The 23,201-nt window shown below is 38.8% G+C and overlaps 1 protein-coding gene across 1 annotated transcript in view; it reads right to left on the reverse strand.

Annotated features, from left to right (window-relative positions):
* Nucleotides 1-460: 460 nt before the first annotated feature.
* LOC122665598 (separase-like) overlaps nucleotides 461-23,201 on the reverse strand; it is a 39,790-nt gene continuing 17,049 nt past the window's right edge. The window contains exons 4-12 of the mRNA XM_043861752.1: nucleotides 9,582-9,631; nucleotides 9,222-9,451; nucleotides 6,545-6,785; nucleotides 5,816-6,215; nucleotides 2,432-2,671; nucleotides 1,723-1,810; nucleotides 1,081-1,544; nucleotides 635-823; nucleotides 461-529 (exon numbers count right to left, since the gene is read on the reverse strand). Coding sequence (XP_043717687.1) covers nucleotides 461-529; nucleotides 635-823; nucleotides 1,081-1,544; nucleotides 1,723-1,810; nucleotides 2,432-2,671; nucleotides 5,816-6,215; nucleotides 6,545-6,785; nucleotides 9,222-9,327 — 1,797 coding nt within the window. The 5' untranslated portion in view covers nucleotides 9,328-9,451; nucleotides 9,582-9,631. The remainder of the gene's footprint in view (nucleotides 530-634; nucleotides 824-1,080; nucleotides 1,545-1,722; nucleotides 1,811-2,431; nucleotides 2,672-5,815; nucleotides 6,216-6,544; nucleotides 6,786-9,221; nucleotides 9,452-9,581; nucleotides 9,632-23,201) is intronic.

A 23,201-nucleotide genomic window follows, 5' to 3' on the forward strand; every position in this document is an offset into this window, starting at 1 on the left:
TATCAACCCAAAAGGTTTTTTCATATTATTCAACTCAAATCAATAACAGTGGACATTTATCTTTCCCCTGCCAAAGTAGCTAACATGGCAGAATTTATCGACGCATGATTAAGCTTGAAATAAAAGAAATTCAGTGCACTACACCTTTTTGTTGGAGGGACAACAAATAAATTTTCATTAAGCTATAAAGGAAATATGTACATTGGAAATGGTGTACAAGAGGGTTCACCAGAGAAGAAACGTGTACAAAATGAAGAATAAATAAAGCACCAAAAGAAATGTTAGATCTTTCTCCAAAATCAGATCTTAAAGCAAAAGCCTGAACTCCTTTAGACACGACAATATTGCTTAATTGTAATACAGTAGTTGCAATTTGTTCTTTTCCCATCAGAAACTCTGGTTTCACTCCAATCAGATCTTCACAGAATAACCTGAGGAACCATCTTCCAAAGGGTACTTTCTAAATAAATTCTGAGCCCCAAAAGAAAAGCATCACTGTATCTCCAGGGAAAAGAGCATGTTCAGATAACTGAAGCAATGTCACAAGAGATTAAGTGACTTCTACCTTATACTCTTGTATCAGTCACAAATCAATTTAACATCGCTTACCACATTTCTAGAGCTAACATATGACCTCAAAACGTCCCAGCTGTAAACTTTCATTGCGAAGAATGAGTCCATCTTTACCAACAAAATGTCCAGGAATGCATCTTGCATCAGGCAATACATACATGTTACCAGGACTGACTAGATTTGCAGGAAAGATGGGATTGTAGAGTTCAGGAAGATTTCTCATGCATGAATGAACAGTTTTAGGGAGTTTCTGTAACATTAAGAAAATACCATAATGTGGAAGGTATATTGTTCCCACTCATATAATTGAGGATGTTGCACTGTTGGAGACTTGCAGGTTGCAGGATCCCATTCATTCACGATGCCTGTCTTAGTTTGAACTATAAGGGGGCAAAGATGCATGACATTTCTGAGTGAATACTGAAAGAGGAGAGTGCAATACAAAGCACTTTTATATTGTTATAAATCCTTCTTTTTCCCTATAACTGTTGGGACACCATAACATACTGGAGAGGCCCCAATCAAGAAAGGCAGTGTGCAAGCCTCTCGAGCCTGGCTCATGAAAGATCCAATCTTTGGTCTAGGACCAGAACAGTTTTTGCATGTTTTACTACTGGAGGCCTCCTCTAAATTCTTCCTTGAAACCTTCTTTGCTTTACTCCTACTTTTGCTTATGTCCATGGATCCAAATTCTTTCACCAGTAGATTGCAGTGGGAACAACCAATGGAAGTAGACCTTTCCTGCAACCAAGCATCAAGCATTGCCTTCCCAAATCTGTCAATATCCTTGTCTGTGACTTCCCACAGATTGGCAACTATAACAGGAGAACCAGCTAACAAATACCAGATAGGAGCACCTTCTGGAGCATAACATCCCATGAGAGATATAGATCCACTACTGCACCCCATTAGAAGAGTAGCTGCACAGTTATCGAGTTTCTGAATTTCATTGCCAGGTATATACTGTGTCCCTGCACCACCACATGCACACCTCCATTAACTAATTCTAGATCAAGGAACTAAAGAAATTGTAGGTTGTGCCATAAACAGTGCAAGGGTCAATAACATTGTAGGGCAAAAGCAGCAGAAACAGTGAACAAAATAGTTGTGACACTGATAAGAACAGATAAATAGTTGAGTCAAGCATACCGCTTCCATGTCCAAAGTATATAAAAAGGTCATGGCATTTTAAAGCCATGGCCAACTCTTCAGTTGTGGGAGGCATTCCAACTTTTCCCTGCATCGTAAATCATTGAAATATTTTTAAGACCAAACGAAGTGTAAACAGGGGAAATCTTAATTGCATATGATACCTCATAAACATCAGACTCTCTGAATTCTGCCTAAAGGTTGGGTGACCTAACTGTAAGGTTCTTAGATTGGTTGTCCAAATCCATTTCTAGCAACTCTGGGTTGTCTATATGTTATTCTCCTCTTCTTCATACTCACTCTCGCGGTGCAATGCATGCCCAGAAGAGTGCTTCTTCCTTGTACAGGGGATGCAGGAGTTATTGGGTTGAACAAAAAGAAAAGGTATGTGATCCCTCTTGGGCCAACATATGGGAAGCCATTTTGAATACTCCCAGCCAATCTGATAATATAAATCTCATCGCTGGACAGTTCACCTAGCAAACCAGTCAAGCACACATGCAGCACACACACACACACACACACACACACACACACACAGAGGAGATGTTCCAGCACTCCAACCTTGATCAGGTATTTTTTATTACATGCGCACATACATGCTTGCAGTGCTCTACAGAGACACTTGTCTTACTAATCAAGTTTTTTATTGTCTACCTGATCCACTTCTTTACATTTCCTGATTTTCTGGGAAGCAAGCAAGAATTACCTCAAACTTCTGATTTCTAAACCAGCCCTCAAAATCAGCCTGTGTGTGGATGAGATCACCACTTGGGTTCAGCAAATAGAATGCATCCAGAGGATCTATCAATGGAAAAGGACTTGCAACCTTCTGAACTTGCTCTTCACGGTGGTCACTTGTTTTGAGTATTGCATAGATGCCAGCCACAGAAGGCATGCGATAAACTTCTTGTTGTCTTAATATTGGCATACTCTCCCATGGAAGCATCTGTTTTCAGTCATCAGTCAATGAGCTGTCTTGGAAGAAACTAAACTAGGAAAAAGAAACATATGACACATGCATAGGCACACCAAAACAAAAACAAAAAAAAGATATCGCTCTTTCCTCAGTAATCTATATTTGGTTGTAGTGCAAGATTATGCCAACCAGTAGTGCAGCTATTATCTGTTTGGCTTAGTGGGGTTTAGCATTGGCTCGGTACATCCCACTTTGGTCATCATTAGAACTCTCTTGTTTTGTCTTTGCCAGATAAATGCGAAAAAAATTGTATACTTTCCATATGGGTTAATAACTTACCAGGCAATCAAATGAAAAATAAATGAAATTTACATCTAAAAACTTTCAGATGATAGAGATATCCTCCAACAACAAGAATTATTAGAATTGACATCTTTAGGGGCCAATGCTTGGTGCAATGGTGAAAATCTTGAGTAGCCATGTGAAACACAGGATTGAGTCTGAGCCCTGAGGATGGCCCCTTTGGGCAAAAATTACAAAGGTTAAGACCATTTTCAGTCTACTCTTCCCAGGACCCTGTGAAAGCAGGACTTGCATCAGGTTGCACTCTCCTCACCCATCCCAAAAAAATAAGTTTTTTTTTTTGAAAAAAATTCTTTTAATTAGAACCAAATAGCTGTCAGCAACTTGAGTGATAATTTCACAACAGCAGAAAAAACATATTCTGATAAATTAAGGCACATTCTGCCGCAAAGTCTACTTTTTATTTTTTTTAAATCTTTGGGTGTAGGTACGGTAACATGAAGTGGTAATTCCAGCATTTAGGTCCGTCAAATATAAAAGATGATCTTGTCATGAAAAATAGCTCCAGGTTGAAGTTCATGGATGGATAATAGATTAAAGATTCGTAAGTCTCTATTAAGTTAATGGATACCAATCCTTAGGGGATGCAGTCAATGATCAAAATTATACAGTGGATATCCTTTGCATTAATATAAGAGTTTATTATGTAGGGGAAATTGCCAGATCTGCTAGAGAAAAATATTAATTACAACTTAAGTAGGTTAAAATTATGTTTTACATCTACTAGTTTTGATTTTGAAAATATTTACTTTATCCCCAAGGTTATTAATTGCTCATGGGTTCTAATAAAAAAACAAAATTGAACTTCCCAAAGTACCCTAATATTTTTTTTCTCTTTTTTTTTTTTTCCTATTCTTTCATTTTTAATCACATGTGGGACCCGCCCTCTCCTCTTCCTCCTCCTCTGTGGAAGGCTGCTGCAAACTTGCACTTCAACCAGACCTGCGATGATAACGAACTCAAGGAGAAAATCAGAGGGTATGAAGTCAGCCAAGGTGAAATCCATAGAAGAATCAAGGGTTTCCATCGTCATCTTCTCCAACAACTATGCTTCTTCAAGTTGGTGCCTTGATGAGCTGGTGAAGACGATGGATTTCAGGAGAAAAATAGGTTGGACTGTTCTTACTGTTTTCTATGATGTGGATCCCTCTGATGTTAGGAAGCAGAGTTGGAGCTTAGCAGAGGCATTCGCTTGACACGAAGAGTGATTCAAGGAAGAGATGGATAGAGTGGATAATTGGAGGAGAGCTCTTACAGAAGTGGGAAATTTGTCGGGTTGGCATCTTCAAAATGTGTTCAAAAAGTAATCTTTTTACCCATTCTGGACTTTAATTCTGAATTTCTTTTTATTCTGATTTTCCTCTTAATTCTTGGATGATCCAATGATACAACAAGCCAAAAGACAGAAAATTCCCTGAAAAAAAAATGAGGGACATTCGGAAGTTCCTAAATTTTGTCTTTATTTCAAATTTTCTTTTTAATTATTTTATTCTTACCACAGAAGAAAATGATCTTTCGTTTCAGCTGAAACAGGATTAAAAGGTTCTGATCTGGGGAGAAAATGGTGCGGCACCAATGGAAGATAGATTTGTTTTAGGTAAAATCACAGTCAACGATGGAACCTCCTGAATCATTCGAACCCTTTCTCCCTCCAAGTAAACTTGGAGCAACAGCCCAGATTTTTAGAATGGCAGAGAGAAATTGAAGCACCATAGCTGGGGTTTAGTGCTTAATAGCTAAGCACAAGAAGAGATAGCAGGTCTGATTGGAGTGTAAGGTTGCAGCGGCCTTCCACGGAGGAGGAGGAGGAGGAGGAGGAGGAAGAAGAGGAGGGGGTGGGTCCCACATGTGATAAAAAAAAAATGAAAGAATTAAAAGAAAAAAAAAAAAAGAGAAGATAAAATATTGGGGTATTTTGGGAAGTTCAATTTTGTTTTGTTCTTGGCTTGGGGATTAAGTAAATATTTTCAAAACCAAAACTAGTGGATGTAAAACATATTTTTAACCTACTTAGGTTGTAATTAATATTTTTATCTAGTAGATCTCGGCAATTTCCCCTATTATGTAAACCTCTAAAATTTTGTAAGTTCATCACTAGAGCTACTAGACTACAGTATAAATTACAATCCAGAAGAAAGCTAATAGAGAAGATTTAAAAAGAAATCCTAGACAACTCAATATACCAAAAATCATTGCAAATTCTTTCCTAGGATTAAGAAAAATCATTTAGACTAAGATTCCAGTATTTGCAACTCATTTCCTAAAATAAATGTAACTCGTCTTTTGTCCATCTTTCTTGCAAAAATTTCTTTTAAGCTTCCCTATTCTTGTAAATGCTGTGTTCTATAATTTATGAATACCAACAACAACAACAACAACAAACACAGCCTTATCCCAACTTAATGGGGTCAGCTACACTAATGAATACATAATATTTTATTTGGTATAAGAGAGCATACATGACATTTTAACAGTTTACATTGCCATTTGATTTCTAGGAGTCCATATAAAGTATAGAAGTGCAGTATTTCACACCTGTACCGGGGTTTGGCCCTGCCTCTTTCTATTACAAAGAGGGTTGCCAAGTATTCAAATAAAAACATATAAGCATCAACTACTAAAAACTTGCAGTCAATAACATGTTTTAACTTGGAATCAGAAGCATTCCTAAGTGAGTACTCACCACTCCTATTCTGCACTGAAAATATTTCAACATCCAGCACAGTAATTGTTCCAAAAAAGCAATAATATTGGAATTAAAGGTGAGGATGAATCAACAAAATATAAGAGGATGGAAAATCAAAGACCCACCTGCACCTCAGAATCTAGCACCAAAATTATTGGTTCTCTACCGCTACATTCTTCCTCAACCTCGATTGCTGCCTCAAGTATTAGCTGGCGAGTTAACCCAGGCATATTTTTAAATTCAGCAGTGGTAACAGACAAGGAACCAGGTACTTCCTCTCCACAACATCCACCCCTACCAAAGTAGCCATTGTATAGGAGTAACTGAGAAACACATGCTTCTGTTTCAGAGACACACCCAGCACCCCCAAGAATAACTCTTAGAAGATTCTCATGTAAATCAAATTCACATTTATGTTTCAGATCATCCATTAGCTTATTAAGCACTGAATCCAAGTGTTTGCAGTCTACGCGTTCCCCCAAAAGCAAGCATTTCCAGGGGCCTAGCCACATATCTTCTATATCCCTGAATGTATTAGTCCCATGACATTTAATCAGAAGCAAAATAACTCAAATCTACCAAAAAGGTCTAATCAAATTCAGGCCCCATAACTAGTAGTATAGCCTGATGTGAATATGTGGATCATTTAAACAAACAGTAATTAAACAATCAAAGAGCTATTGCAGGTTAATTACCACTGCTGAAGTATGTCTACAGACTAAGAGATATATCTATTAATATATCATGGACTTGCCATGATAACTTGAAGATTCATCCATGTGTGCTTTGCCAAATGACAAGGCACGCGCACGCACATGGACACGCACAAAGGGAGAGCGAAAAGAAGAATTTACCTCAAGAATTGACCAAGGCAAGAATCAAGCTTCCTTCTACGTGTCCACCAGAGCAACCTGTTTTCTTGCGTATCTTTGGGAGGAGAAATGGTTGACAGGTAATTCCCCTCCAGTATCACTTTGAACGCAGGGGCTACATCATCCACCACAGTGTAGTCCCACGGACAGTGCCATGTTTTACTTGAGTTATTGCACTCAGGCATGGACCGAATGTTAGAAAGTGCATCATCATCCAGAGTTGCTGATGGAATTAGAAAGATATATTAGAACACCTCATATGTGTTTACTCACAAACACGTATATAGATATGCAGGACTGTGTGTGTGTGTATGTGAAAACACAAGTGACAAAGAGGCAACTACTAAAAGTTGGTTATGCCTTGCAAAAGGAAATTACTTTCAATGCATGGGAGTAACCTCTTTGTTAGAACGCTGCCAGATGTAATTTTATGCTACCATCCTAGCAACTAAAGAAATGAAGTTTATTTTCTAGAAGGTTACTTGATGTAGTTCTGTGATGGCAATCTGTTAACTAAAGAAATGTTTTCTAGCAACTACTCAAATACAGCAATCAGATATCACAAGGAGTAGATTGTATCATAGTTTATACTGAAATTTTAGAAATATTGCATAATAGTAAAATTCCCTTGTATTAGTTCAAACTGAGATTTCATATAGGGAAGAGAAACACGGAAAAATGTATGAGAAGAAAAGGTGAATACTAAGTGAGAAGAGAAATAGGAATGTCCGTCATAGACTCCCTCTCCTCTATATGGTATTGTTAAGAGATGTATACCACAAGGGTATTCTTGTAATACCTTTGCTTATTAGGTATAATGTGTACTACATTAGTTATAGGGCACTATTATAATTATGTAGTTTACTTTCATTATAATGTAAGGCATAGCTACCAATTAGGGTTTATCGACAATCTCTCCAATCAATAGTTATAAAGAGGTCTACCACTGGTTACTGTACATTTATTGGTGGTAACGTACTGTAACTGATTAGGTTGATTGACATTCTCTCCAATCAATATCACCGTGATGCTGTGATGACAAAGTTGATCTCCACTCCGTTTGTTAGCTCTGGTCAACAGCTTGGTGAACTATTTACTAAAGCCTTATTTAAAAATCTGATTCTTTAGGAGTGTTCCAAGCTAGGCATAATGTAGAAGTCAGTTCAACTAAGAACAATTCTACAGTAGGATCGATGATAGGCCAACAGTAGGTTCCAGCAACAACGATCTCTAGTTGAATGATGAACAAATCAGTAGTATTTTCCAGTTTATAGATCTTCTAACTAGCAACAATAATGAAGCTTCGATTGTATCTTAGATGAAGATTACTTCACAGCACAGTATAATAGAAAGTAAGAACAAAACAGAAAAATAGCAAAGGGTAGGAAGAAGAGAGAAGGATAGAAGGAGTGGGCTTGGGATAGATGGCTATCTCAGCCTTGGGCCTCTCTCCCACAGCTATCTTAGCTGTTGAAACAATGATCCCCCTCTCAGATCTCAAGCAAGCACACTGCAACTTCATTGATTTATACTGTAGAATAATACAACTGATGGCCCCATTATATAGATTGGGCCAGGCTTCTCAAAAATAGAAAGTTGAAAATTAGAAACTTACAACCAAAAAGGAAAGAACACAGAATTAGAAAGTGCTCCAAATAGGAAACTACTTGCCTAACAAGGACTTACTAAAACAAAGACTTGCTAAAACTAACTTGGTTGCTTACTGAGCAATCAACATAGGAAAAGCAAATCAGTCTTCTAGAAGTTTCCCACACAAGGCAGTATGGCTGTGACACTGTTCACGTGAACAGCACCATGTGAACAGTAACTCTTAAACAGTACCTTTTACTGGTTTCTATTTTGGTTCCTCTCTTCTTCATGCTTTGATCTACATCAAGGCATGGGTGATATTTATGCCCCAGATTGAAAGGGAGTGTTAAGAGATGTGTACCGAGGGGTATTCTTCTAATACCCTCGCTTATTAGTTATAATGTGTAGTACATTAGTTATAAGGTTTGTATTGTAATAAAGGTCGGTTGGGCCAAGCAGAGGACACAAGGGCCTGGCGGAGGTCAGCAGGGTCAGGCATAGGTCAGCAGGGGTAAACATAGTGCAACATGCCTCAAGGCATGTTTAGTCGACCATGCTTGGCCGAGCGAGGGAGGCCGAAGTCTCGGTTACGTGTGGGGTCGTCTAACCTTCTGGCAGTGAATTTGAGAAAGAATACCCAAAAGTATTGGGTGCTGATACCAAGTTGAGAAGCGAAGATTAGAGAATGATTTGGCTTGTCTATGTATGACAGAGGCCTTTCTGATTTATAGAAAGGATTAGGATAACAACGGTATAAATATGGAATGTAGTACAACTCCATACATGATATGGAGTACAAGGCTAGGTTGTAAATAGATCAATTAGATTAACCCCTTAAAAAATTAAACAGTTCGATTTGATGCCAATTCCTACTCAAAATTCTCCAAAGGGTTATTTAGTCATTTAAACTTTTTGTTGTTGCTTCCTTTTCAAGGCAGTTACAAACTCATACCAACACTTTTGAATCCATTTATCCCAATTACACAGAAAAAACTTTAGGGCTCTATCAAATAAATATGTTTATATTGTAGGATAGTCATGCTTACATTGAGGACATAAAGTATAGTACCTTCAGAAACCAAATTCACAGGTAGAAGCATGACAATAGGCTGGCAATTTGAATTTAAGCGTGACAGTAGCATCCATGCTGGAAAAGTGGAAGGAAAATGCAGCATTTCCCTCAGCAGACTAGCATAACCACCTCCAAGCAAGCTTATACAGATGATTGTAGTGCTAGGAAGGCATTGGAAGAAGTCCGTCACATATTCTTCGAGATACTCAACTTTTTCTGGTGCATGCCTCCTGAAGCAACAGCAGCAGCAAGAAGAAAACAGAACATAAAGTAAATGAAATATATAATAGTCGAACCTGTAAATTTGGAGCACTGTATCTCTCAATGTGTAAGTTCAAGGATGTAACAATTAAATACCTGAAGTAGTTTTCGGGAAATGTGGAATCTGAAGCAGAAGCATGTGGACTCTGAGAGATGCAACAATAAACATTAAATGATGAATTAATGCAGGCAATTTTATACACCTTTCACCAAATGCAATTTAGCAGAACAGGACCAAGATGCATATTAGCAAACAATGGCTTAATCAGTTATTATTTACATGTTAAAAATTGTGAAACTACCTAAACTATCAACCGAATGTTCTTGGATATCTAAAACGAAGGATTATGAAAAGTATGTATGAGAGCAGACAAAAATAATAGTCTTAAGCTGCAACAACAATTATGCAAACTCTTTATAAAAATGTAGACTTTAAAGACACTACCATATACCATTGATTCATTCATAGAAAAATCACAAGTATGGATTGGGATTTCCTTCATGGTACATTAAGAGAAGCTTATCTTCATGGTCCTTCTGAGCACCAGTGATTGGTACCTAAAAATATCATGGGCTGCCCAGAATTTTAGCAACCAAAACGAACAACAGGTTGTTGACTACAGATAAAATAGGGAGCAGGTGGAGAAGACAAATATAGAAGCTCCAATCTTCGGTGACAAGTTGCAACAAATGATTCCCAGAACCATCCAACTAAGCCGGGTAGTTAGTTATTTCTGAGATGATAATAGCTGAGTTTGGACTCCCCTCACAATTAAAACTTCCTATGGTAAGTGTTGGGCAATTGGAGCATTTTGGAGTTGTGTTGTCATTGTTGGCAACGTTTCTAGACATTTTGATGATGCAGCAATGGTTTTTGGTGAGTTGGAAGAGTTGAAATGGTCAAACAGGCTTCTACATAGTGTCAAGGGAAATTTGGCCATTTGGCGGGGTTACAGTGGCATTCAAGCATGGAGGATGTATATTGGCAGTATTTTGAGTCCCTAAAAAGTGTTTGGAAAAGCTCGAAGCAGCAGGCGAAGGTTTCGTACATCAAAAGCTGTGATTTCATAGGATCGCGCAGTGGGGTACACTTTGAAGCTATTTTTGGAAGCCTTAATGGCTGAACTGGGCAAAGAAGTCGTCACAAGAATTTCAGTTCGTCGAGTCTTGGTTCCAACGCAATTTGTTTCACTTATTTTCGATGTCAGACAAAGAAGTTATGGAGTTTTTCGTGTCGTTGCGCGAAAACAGAGCAAATCTGGAGAAGGATGTTTTCTCCATACTTAGCCAAAAATTTTGGCTTAAATTTAACGACCATTCTGTAGATAGTCATTTCCCTTTAATTTGATAAAGTTACAGAATCTCCACAAACGTCGGATCAACATCTAGTGCAAGATTCCTCTTGGACATCGCCGATTGATGCAAGATTCTTTTTAAAAAAGAAGGAAGAGAGAAAGGAAATAAGGGATTTGGTAGTGGAGTATGATATCAGCATGACATCACCTTCTATTTCTAACGAAGATAGTATTGTGAATTTCTCTGACATGTGTCCTCATTATACATGGTTTTGTCACGAAGAATCTAGTTATTTACAATTCTGCCACTGGTTACCAGTTTTGGAGCATCCAACTTTGGAAGGCCATATCTTGGCCATCCGAAGTCCAAATGGGACAAAAAAAAATTTTGAAATTGGGTAATTTTTCAAGAGGAAGCCATTGGAAGGAGTTGCAGCATCGTTTGAGCACAGAAAGTCGACGATATCATTGTTTTATGCTCGATGACTCCGTATTGAAAATGGTTTGAACAGTGGAGCGTACACAGACACGATTTCTATGCGTCAGAGACTTCATGATTGTTGAATTACTCTACAAGAGGTAATCCTCGATTGTAAATCCCCATTGTGAGTTTCTAGGTTGCATGTTTAGTTGAAAAAAACATAATTTGGTTGTAAGTCAATATTAGCCATTGTATTGGGGGATTTGGTTATGTTATTTGCAATTAATTATTGTAACTCTGTCAAGTGGGGGCTTGTACAGAGATTGGGGTAGTTGCCCTCGTTTGTATGGTTGTACAAACTGAAGCAGGGATTGGGAGTTCCTGGGTGGTTGTAGCCATCAAAATTTGAGTAATTTATTGAGGGAATACGAAACCCTATATGGGTATTCCTCCATGGACGTAGGCACTCTGGCCGAACCATGTATATTTGGTGTTCTGTCTCGCACTTATTTTCAACATATATTTGAAGTGTGTGTCGTGCAGAATGGAGGGACACTGTCTGGTAGACCCAGCCACGTTGTGGTGTGTGGTGGACGTGTCTGTGTGTGATTGGTAATTACGGGACTGCCCCGGCCAATCTTGAATTGTAATTGAGAAAACATCACCAGTGCGGTATCTGCTAGAGATTCGAAGAAAGTTTTTGGTGACCCTGATTCACCCTCCCTCTCAGTGTCAACCTGAGTTTATCAGTAAGGTTTTGTTCTTAGGCATGGATGAAAAGGAACACCAAGACAATCATACAATGGCATACAGTTACAGTGTTACCCACAGTGATGTAACCACCAAATCACCCAGCCTATCCATCAAACAATAAAAAAAGGAACTAGCAGTTGTATGCTCTTGAAATTTGTTGATAATCCACTCTACTATTCACTCCGAGATCAATAATATTTCTTTTTATAAGAATGATGTGTTTTGCACCATATATTGTTGTTCTCCCAGTCTGCAAATTGAGAAGCTCAACTCAGCCAAGAGGGATGACGGGGGCTACACTCACTCTAATGGATCAAACAATTCAAAATTTCCTTTTTTATTTTTTGGTATTCAAAGTTCAAACAATTTAGACATGGATTTAAAAAAATGCTAGCAATGGACAGAAAACTGTCCATTCTGGTCCGTGTAAACAAATTTTCTCCCAAAGTACGCTAAAATTGATCTCATCCATATTTAAGACTAATATTGGAACATCAAAATTTTATGTTGATGATCTGACTATGTATCAAGAGACGTGTAAAATTGCAAAAGAAACTAAATACTAACAAGAGTTAACATAACTGAATTTGAATCGGCTTGCCTAAAAATTAAAAAATCCCATGAATTGTAGGAATAAGCAGGACTACGGATATGATGCATCAAAAGCATTGGGATAAAGCTCAAAAACATTAGGCACAAAGCTCAATCTGACAGATAATTGCAATCCAAGTAAAGACAATTTTTAGGACATTATGATTAACAACATAGTTCAAAAAATGTAAGGGTGCAATTGGGCTGGACTGGGCCTGTCCCTGAAGGCCCACACCCAATCCAGGGGTATCTTAGCCTAGGTCTGGGATGAGGCCTGGCCCAGCCCAGCCCACCAGGTATTAGACTGAGCAAGGCTAGGCCCAAGCTTTGAGCTAATGCTAGAATTTGTATATAACAAAAAAATTTCACGCTTGAAATTGAGGCCTTTAATTACCTTGATGGTTTGTCGATTACCAATCATTATAGATGCCATGGTTTCAAGTCTTCAATCTTCCCATTGTCAATGTCAACCATAGTTGTTAACGTGACTAGGGAACCCGAGGCATTGGAGAGACACCAGGTGACAAGGTGCCCACCTAGATGTGCAGTTTGTATAATATAGCAATGATAATTTTATATAATTATGCTTATATGCGACATGGAAGCCATATCAATGCAATATGATATAATTATGCTAGTAATAACCTAAATGAGAAAACCAAAATATGATAAACAAAACATAGGAAATTAATATATGCATATTCATCAAAAAACAAAGCAATAAACATAAATCAATGTGTTAAAATAATGTGTCTCTACCTGATAGGGGTATTTTTGCCTTTTTCTTTCCTTTTTCCCTCCCTTAGATGATTCCTAGTTAGGATTCCTAATTAGAATCGGCAAGGGGAGCTTTCCTATTTCAAGTCTGAATGTGTGTAACCCTTTTGATTATAAATAAAAGGCTTAATGATCCCTATTGGTCACTCAAGCATTCAATTCTAAGGGTTGTTAACTTGGTATCAGAGCCAACTCTGATCTAAATAGCAGCCTCCTCAGTTTTTTCTGTTTGTTTTTACTTTCCCCCCTCCACGGTTCCTGTTTTTCTTCTTCTTCACCACTCTCAACTCCAGTCAGTTCTTCCACCACTTCAGGTTCAAATTTTGCCCATACAGGTATTTCATTTGCTGGTCATTGTGCATCGGTAGTCTCTTCTCCATGGAGCATAGACTCCGGTGCCACTGATCACATGACTGGATCCTCCAACTTATTTCATCGTTTTTTTCCTACTGGGAAAAACAAAGTTCGAGTGGCTAATGGACCTCTCTCTTCTATCTCTGGGAAAGGATCTAGCAGTTGCTCTCCTTCTCTAACTTTATCCTCTGTCTTACATATACCAATTTTACCACTAATCTTCTATCAATTAGTAGTCTAACCCGTGACTTAAATTGCAAAGTAAATTTTTTTCCTTCACACTGTGTTTTTCAGGATTTGGCAATGGAAGCGACGATTGGATGTAGTATGATGCATGGTGGATTGTATCTGCTTGATGATGGGAGTCATTCATCACCACAACTTCCCTCTTCCATTCCTCAAAATTCACAGTGGCATAACCGATTAGGTCATCCCCCTTTAGGAACTTTATCATTTTTTTTCCAGCATTAGTGAAACAATGTAATAAGGACGAATTCTTTTGTGAGGCCTATGTTTTGGCTAACAACATTGTTCCACTTATTCTATTTCTAATAAAAGAAATTCTTCTCCTCAATGTTCAAAATCTCGCGAAATCTCGATCGAGATTTCGGATATTTCGACCTCCTCGAAACGAAATGCTACCTCGAATAAAAAATATACAAAAACTTGATTGAGATATCTCGAGATATTTTCATAACATCGCGAGATTTCAAATTTCTCGAGAAATTGCTTTATATAAATGAACATGTTTCGTCAGTCTCGGTCGAAATTTCGACCGAGAATGAGAAACAGCTCTGGTTTTGCACTTTTCCTTGGTTTTTGAAGGTTTTTGCTCATTTCATCTCTATTCTTCCACTTCCCACTTGAATCCTTGCTGCATCTACGCCGGAATCACTAGGAGAAAAAACTTCTTGGTACATCTGTGAAGCCTTTCCACTATTCCAGGTAAAACCATATTCTCAAATTGATTTTCTTTGGGGAAATGCATGATCAACATGTTTGTTTGTGATGAAATAAATATACGTTAGACACCAGAAGCCGATCTACGACTTCATGGTGTCGAAATTTTTTTTTGGTATATATATTATTTATTTATTTTTCTGCTTCAAAAATTGGATTTATTTACAACAAAAATCAAAAAATAATAGGGGTTATGTATATTGTATGGTAATGAATTAAATATATGTTGGGGACACCATTGGGCCTCATGGTGTCAAAAATATTTTTCTGCCAATAATTAATTATTTTAATTTTCAAAAATTCTAAAAAAAATTTAAAATTTTTTAAAAAATAGCAAAAAATAAGAAAAAATATGAGGTTTTTGTTTTAAAATTACTGAAAAATATCAAAGTAAATCGTACATACTTCTTATTTGATGCCCATTTACATATCTTTTCGATTTTGTTGTGCTAGGCCAATAATTATTTTAAAAAATCATTTTTAAATATGAGAAAAATATGAGGGTTAGGGGAAAAATACAAAATAGCTATAAGTAAATTCTACATGTTGTTTTATTGCTGCCCATTTGCATAAAATTTTGGTTTTGTTGTGCTAGGCCAATATTTATGTGAAAAATATTTTTTAAAATTGTTTTTAAATATGAGAAAAATATGAGGGTTAGGGGAAAAATACTAAATAGTTATATACTTATATTTAGTGCTCTTAAATCTTAATTCTTAAACATTTAAACTAAAAGAATTAATGTGCTTCAGTGATTAATGAATTGTCTTTTATTCATGCAACAATAAACTAGTCCGATTATGGCGGACCGTGGTAAACGACAGAGCCAGAGGCAAGAGGGGCAGAAGCAGCTGGCCCAGAGGCCCCAGACCCAGGGGGAGGGGAGCACACCCGGGCGCACTAGGGGTGACAGTACATGGTTGCATGGCACTCCAATTGATGGGGATAAAAGAAAATCCCAATGCAACTATTGTCACATGCAATTTTTGGGAGGTGGTGCCACTAGACTCAAACAACATCTAGCTAGGAATTCTCCTGAAGTGGTCGCATGTCATATGGTCCCTGTGGAGGTATCTAGGGCTGTCATTGATTACATGAAGGGAGGGAGTAAGAGGAAGGCTCCATAGTTGTCACAGCGGCATGGCGGTCCAAGGCGGTGGAGACCTGTCTAAGCGCTTAGGCGGTAGAGCGGCCGCCTAAGTGGTAAAGGCGGTCTAGTATTAGTTTTCTCCCTCCCCTCCCCCCAAAACACTCAATAGTCAGTCCATGATGGCATGATGCATCACAATATCATACCTTATATCATTAAAAATTAAATTTAAGCCACCTCAAGTCATCAAAATGAAAAATCATACATGACACATAAAAATTCAAAATAATCAAACATCATAAATTAATTAAAAAACTAAAAGACATAGCACAAAATCACAAATGACTAATCAAGTAATCAAATACTCAAATACTCAAGACTTTAAGAGTCAAGTTATGTGTCAATGTCAAAGACTCAAAATATCCATAATATCCAAATACATACGTCAAATACTCAAATGATTTAATCAAAATCATTATCAAGTAAATTAGCAGCTGGTAGATGATCATGGTCTTCTTGTTGTTGTTCCATGGAACCACGTGCCCTTTCTCCAAAATTATCTATGACATCCTCGTCGTCATTCATATCTTCCCCTTCTACCATATCTCCATCTGATCCTGAATCATCTTCAACAGTAGCCGAAGCCGTCTGGGCCATCCCTCGATTACGACGTGCGTAAGAGGTGATTGCTCCAGAGGTTGATGGTTGAGCTCTCCTTGCACGGTTTTGGCCTTCAAATGATGTAGATGCCCCCATTGCTCTATCAGCAGCGCCCCATGTGAGATCATCCTGGGGATGGACTAAATCATCCATTGGTTGGCTAACCATCCACTCACTAGTCCAGTCTAACTCATCAAGCAATAGGGGATCATAACTCACGCTTTTTATCGAAACCTTTCTTGAAGGCGGCGATTGTATTGAACATAGATTAGATCATTCAAACGTTCGTGTTCTAGTCTATTCCTCTTCTTGGTGTGAATCTGAATTCAATAGAGGATCCCAAGTCATTCTTCTATAAACTAATAACAAAATTAAAAGTCTAAAAATAAAAAAAAATAAATGTAATCACAAAATACTTACAAAATCAAATGTGCTCCTGTTGCGCTCACAACCAGAAGAGGTACAACAAAGGCCCAATAAACGTCGTGCAATCCTTGAAAGCTCAATAGCATCACCTCCATGTGTATCCCACCAAAGAACTATAAAGTATAAATAATAAATATAATAAAAAGAACTAGATTAATATATCATACAAAGTAGGTACAAACTACAAACAAAGTAACTAAATAATATAAAATAATTAGGCAATTAGCTACTTACTAGGATTCATAGTTGTCCATTGTCTAATGGTCATACTACTCGAAAAAAGACCTCGAGCATTTCTATATTCACCAGCCTGATGTAATATCTTGTCTTGTAAAGATGGATTAGGCACTAATCTTGAAGTGACTTGATTAAAAGCCGTTTGTAAAGTCTGTCTCATTTGATAATCCTCAGCTTCTGAATACTGAAAAAACTTCCCAGGATTAAGAAACAATGCAGCAGCATACAATGGGCGCTCCATCTGATACTCCCATCGCCTATTAACAATATTTATGACTTTCTTCCACAACCTCTCTTTATCCCCAAAATTTTTCTTAATCATCTTTTTAGCCTCTTCCATGGCAACATAAACTTCAGGCAAGGCAGGCTTCTCATCAGCATCTACAATCCTCAAAACAACAATAAGTGGTTTTGATGCTCTAATACAATCTTCCACACCATTCCAAAATGTAATTGCAAAGACCGTTTCAGCCACTTTCTTTCCTGCCTCTGTCTTTGCCAAATTAGAATGCTTCCAATCATCAGAAATAAATAAATGCCTCAAGTCATCCTTATGCCTCAATAAGCTCTGAAGTGTTAGAAATGAAGTTGCAAATCTTGTTACAGCAGCCCTCACAAGATCTCTCCCATTTGTTTTAGCTCTCATGGCATCTAGAAGGCGTGTGTGTCGGTAGATGAATGTAGTTATTTTCCTAGCCTTCACTATCACCTTCTTGTATGCCTTCAAGTTACCAATATCTTCCAACGTAAGATCAATGCAGTGGGCTGCATAAGGAGTCCAATAGAGCCTTGTCCTCTTCTCCATCAACAATGCACCAGCTGCTTTATAATTGGCAGCATTATCTGTAACAACTTGCACAACATATTCTTCCCCAATTTCTTCTACCTTGCTATCAAGTAATTGAAACAAGGTATTTGCATCTTGTACATAATTTGATGCATCCACAGAACCCATAAAATAAGTCCCCTCCGGACAGTTGACAAGGAAGTTGATCAAATGTCTTCCCTTTTTATCTGTCCACCCATCAGACATGAGTGTACATCCAAACTGCTTCCAATACCCTTCATAGGTCTTTTTCATCTCTGCAGTTCTCTCCTTTGCTGACTTTAACAAAGGCACCCTCGCTTCATGATAAGTAGGGGGCCTATATCCTGACCCATATTGTGCAACGGATTCAATCATTACTTCAAAGCTTCTTGCCTTTAGTGCATTAAATGGAATCCCACACTCATAAAGCCAATCCACAATATGATTATCAACTCTCTTTTTCTCTTCAGCTGATCTCATCCGGTTCTCTATTGTAGTTTGGTTACGGCCTTTAAGCCTCCTGTCAGCAACCACTTGTTCAGGGGTCCGTCTCACATGAGCATCCATAGGACCCCTTACTTGTGGCTTAATTATGACAGTCCTCTTTCTCTTTGCAGCTGTCCCAGAGCTTGGAATAACTTTGGAAGAAGATTGAGACATACCAAGACTAGATTGAGACTGTATCTGGTCAACAGAGGCATATGTCTCTTCTCCTCCTCCTCCCTCATCATCATCATCATCATCATCATCATCCAATATATCTGCTGCCTTCTTCTTCCTCTTGCGCATTAAAGCTGCATTCATCTCTTGAGCAATTGCTGCAGTTGTCTTGGTGCACTTCGCAACATCTCCATATCCACCCACTAAATGTTGCTTTATCCTTTTAATCCCACCTCTGAGATCTTTTTTGCACAGATTGCATTTGACAAGATTTTTGTCTGTAAGGTCAGGCCAATACCCAAACTTCCACCCTGGGTCATTTGATTTGGCCTTCCTCTTTGGGTCTTTGAATGGATCACACCCCGCAGTACTGCCGTTATCAGCCCCACTACTAGCAACACCAACATTACCACCCTCAACATTGCTATCCATTGTGTAATGACTAATGAATCAATATTCAATACTTTGCAGGCTTGCAATGTGCCAACTGCCAAGGGATAAAAGTAACTACAAAAGAAGGAAAAGAAAACACATAGAAGAAGCAGAAGAAGCTTAGAAGTTACAGTTACAGACTTTTTTTTTTTTAAAAAAAAAGGGCAGGCATTACAGGCTACAGAGAAGAAGAAGCGGCAGAAGCTTAGAAGTTACAGTTGCAGACTTTAAAAAAAAAAAAACAGCAGCAGGCATTACGGGTTACAGAGAAGAAGCAGAAGAAGCTTAGAACTTAGAAGTTACAGTTACAGACTTAAAAAAATAAAAATAAAAACAGCAGCAGCAGGTATTACAGATTTACAGGCTACAGAGAAGAAGAAGCAGAAGAAGTAAACAAGTTAACAAGCAAAAAAAAAAAAATGAGAGTTCCCGTTATACTGTTACAGACTACAGCACATAATCAAGCAAAAAAAAAGAAGCAGCACTGCAGCAGTAAGCGTAACAGCCTCCAGAGAAGAAGAAGAAGCAGAAGAAGAATAGTAACAGCTTACAGAGAAGAAGAATACAGAGCATAAGAAGGCAAAAAAATTAAAAGAGAAGCAGCAACACTGCAGCAGGCGTTACATACAGACTACAGAGAAGAAGAAAAAGAAAAAAAAAATTGTATCAAACAACATTACAGCAGTTAATCAAAGGTAGGAGGAAGCAACTAGCAAGCGTTAAAATTTAACAAAAAAAAAAGGGGAAAACAGAGAAGTAGAAGAAGAAGAATAGTAGGGAGTAGGGACTTACCTTGCCGGAGCTGGACAGGTAGGAGAAGTGGAGAACAAAGCTTTTGCTTGAGTGTAGTTGCTGATTTGTTGTTGCCGGAATAGCAGAGAGTGAGAGACTGAGTGTGAGAGAGTGAGAGACTGCAATATTGCATAACCTTTTGCGTTACAAAAAAATAAAAATAAAAAGGAAAATAGAGAAGTAGAAGAAGAAGACTAGGGAGTAGGGAGAGGGACGTACCTTACCGGAGCCGGAAAGGTAGGAGAAGCTTCGCCTGAGTGCCAATCGAGTTGTGGTTGCCGGAATAGCAGAGAGCAAGAGAGAAGAGATGCCGGAACTGGTCGAGACTCGAGTTGCTTTTGCGCAAAGAGGAGAAGAGGTTTCGATTAGTCTTTGAGAAGTCTTTTAGAGTTTTAGGGATTTTAGATTTTTTAAATTTTAAGTTTTAACTTTTAACTTTTATCTTTTTAAGGGTTATTATTCCATGTAGCAACACACATGTTAAACATATATAACAACCAATGAAAATCAAATAGAATGCATAAAAAAAAAAACAAAAAAAAAAAAAATCCACTCAACATTGGCGTCCGACTTGACCCCAAGGCGCACCAAGGCGTCGCTTTAACCGCCTTGGAGACGCCTAGGTGTCCAAGTCGGCCGCCTTTCATGATCCCTGTTGAGCGTAGCACCTCTCAGCCCTTGTATTTCTGCCTGGACGCCAAGGCGGCACCTAGGTGACGCCTTGACAACTATGGAAGGCTCAGAGGGAGAAGACAAGAGTAGAACTTGAGGAAGCAGTGAGGTGTACAGCGGGAGGCCAATCAGGCCATCGTGATGATGATGATGATGACAGTGATGAAGTCTATGTTCTTGATGATATGGAGACTGAGCGGGAGGCTAGGGATTGGAGACGAGCACAGATGATGAGCAGAGCCAGTTATCATGAGGATCAGGAGAGACAGAGAGTTGGTGGTAGTGGAGGAGCAGGTGGGTTGCCTAATCCCTTTAGGAGATCACAGAGTACGAGGGCAGCTCCCCCTCCGCCTCCACCACCACGAGATGACCCAACATTTCACCAAGCACCTGGTGTTTATAGAAAGAAAGGCAACAAACAACCAAAAATCAAGGGAGCATGGAAAAATCTGAGGTGAAGGAATCTATAGCTAAGTGGATATTATACCATACCATCCCAGCAAACATAGTACAAGGCCCCTTTTATCAGACTATGATAGATTCCATTGCAGAGGTTGGCCCAGGGTATAAGGGGCCCACCCCATATGAGATTATGAATGTGTATTTGCCCCAGCAGAAGAGAGAGCTTGAAGACTACATCAATGAAATGAGGGGGCTGTGGGAGAACTATGGGGTGACCATAATGTGTGATGGTTGGACTGGTCCTACAAGAAAGTCCATCATCAACTTTATAGTGTAATGTGATGGGAGGACAGTCTTTCTGAAGTCTGTTGATCCATCCAAGGAGAAAAATGATGCAAAGTATATCTACAAATTGCTGAAGGAAGTGGTAGAAGATGTAGGAGTGGGGAACGTTGTCCAAATTGTAACGGACAACGGAAGCAACTACAAGAGTGCCGGTGAGAGATTGATGCAAAACAGTAAGTACCGGTTGTTTTGGACTCCATGTGCTGCCCATTGTATAAACCTCATGTTGAAGGACATGGGAAAGATCAAATTGGTACAACATGTTGTGGAAAAGGCAAGGCAAATGACCAACTTTGTCTACAAACCTCTTGAGGGAGAAGTGTGGGGGTGACTTAGTGAGGCCAGGCATAACTAGATTCGCCACCAACTACAATGCACTCAAGAGTATAGAGACCAAGAAGTCTGGACTGAGATCAATGTTTGCTTCTGAAGACTGGTTCAACTAGAATGGGTCCAATACCCATGGTGGTAGGGAAGCACAAGCTACCATTTCATCAGATGACTTTTGGTCTAAGTTGCATAAAGTGGTACAACTTCTGGACTCAGTGGTCAAGGTTTTGCATATAGTTGATTCTGCTCTTAAGGGACCAACCATGCGACATCTATATGCTATCATAGACTTGATGAATGAATGTGTTTACAATGCAAATCCACGAGGTAGCAAACACTTTCTCAAAATCATCAAGGACCATTGGGAAAATCAACTTATGCATCCATGCATAAGGATGGTGAGTGTACACTCTTTGTTTTTATGCAATTACATCTTTTAAAGTTAATTTGAAGGATATATTACTAACTAGTCAATATGTAATGTCAATTTCAGCATATTATTTGAACCCTAAGTACCAATACAGTCATAGGCTTAGGTTGAATACTAGTCTTATTGATGCAGTCAAAGAAGTAGTTGCCAACTTGGAGCCGAATAGTAAATTACAGGCGATATGCAACATTGAGGTGAGTCTTATAAGTTATAATTCATGTGGAATTACTCAATTCAATACTAAATAGTAATGAGTCATTACTAATTTTAAATATTTTCCAAATGATTATAGTTGAAGATTTTTAGGGATGCATTGGGAAGTTTTGGAACCGATGTTGCAGTGCAAGGCCAGACACACGGCGATGTCGGTACTCATTACTTCATTAGTCATTACTCAATTCAATATCTTATTCTTTTGAAATGAAGGTGACATGTCTCTTTTGTTGTAATGCAGCTGAATGGTGGGTGTTACATGGGGGTTCGGCAGACAATTTAAGAAAAATAGCAATCAAGGTTCCCTCCCAGACATGTTCAGCATTTGGCTGTGAACGGAATTGGAGTACATTTTCTCTCATCCACTCCAAGAGGAGAAATAGATTGGGTTCTGAACGTCTCTCTGACTTAATGTATGTGCATTATAATTTGAGGTTGAAGATGCAACATATACGCATGGGACAAGAGGGTATCAGGGAAAATATCGATCTCGCCGACATTTTCCAGGTGGAGTCAGATGATGAAGATCCTATTGTTGATTAGGTGAGGGATAGAGGTGAGCCAGTGTTAGATTAGTCTGGAGGTAGGCCTGACCCCATGATAGCTGAACACATAGAAGCTGATGTGGATGACTTCATGGCTGCAGAGGGTGATATACAAGCACGGGACGCGTCACCCATATCGTTCCAGCCTACTGGTGGTGTTGATGAGGAGGATGAAGATTAGTCTGTCCTCTGGTGGAGATGGTGGTGGTGGAGATGGTGATGATGGAGGTGATGATGAAGATAATGATGGAGGTGATGATGATGGTGATGGTGGTCAAGCATATGAGGGAACTCGAGTCCCGTTTGTGGTACAAGAGCAGCAAGAGGCAATCCGTGCCCCCACACTGGCCATACGGCCCACATCGTCCACCTCGACCTACTTGAGAAAGCAGCGTGGCCAGTCCCGTCTTGGTGGTCGTGGTGGTAGTACTAGTAGGCAGGCTGAGCTTATGGACATTGATGCCCTATCTGGTTCTGTTGGTAAACTGAGTATTGGCGATAAAGACAATAGATCGAGTGGGCA

The sequence above is a fragment of the Telopea speciosissima genome, chromosome 6 (assembly GCF_018873765.1).
Source record: "Telopea speciosissima isolate NSW1024214 ecotype Mountain lineage chromosome 6, Tspe_v1, whole genome shotgun sequence".
Classification (NCBI taxonomy): Eukaryota; Viridiplantae; Streptophyta; class Magnoliopsida; order Proteales; family Proteaceae; genus Telopea; species Telopea speciosissima.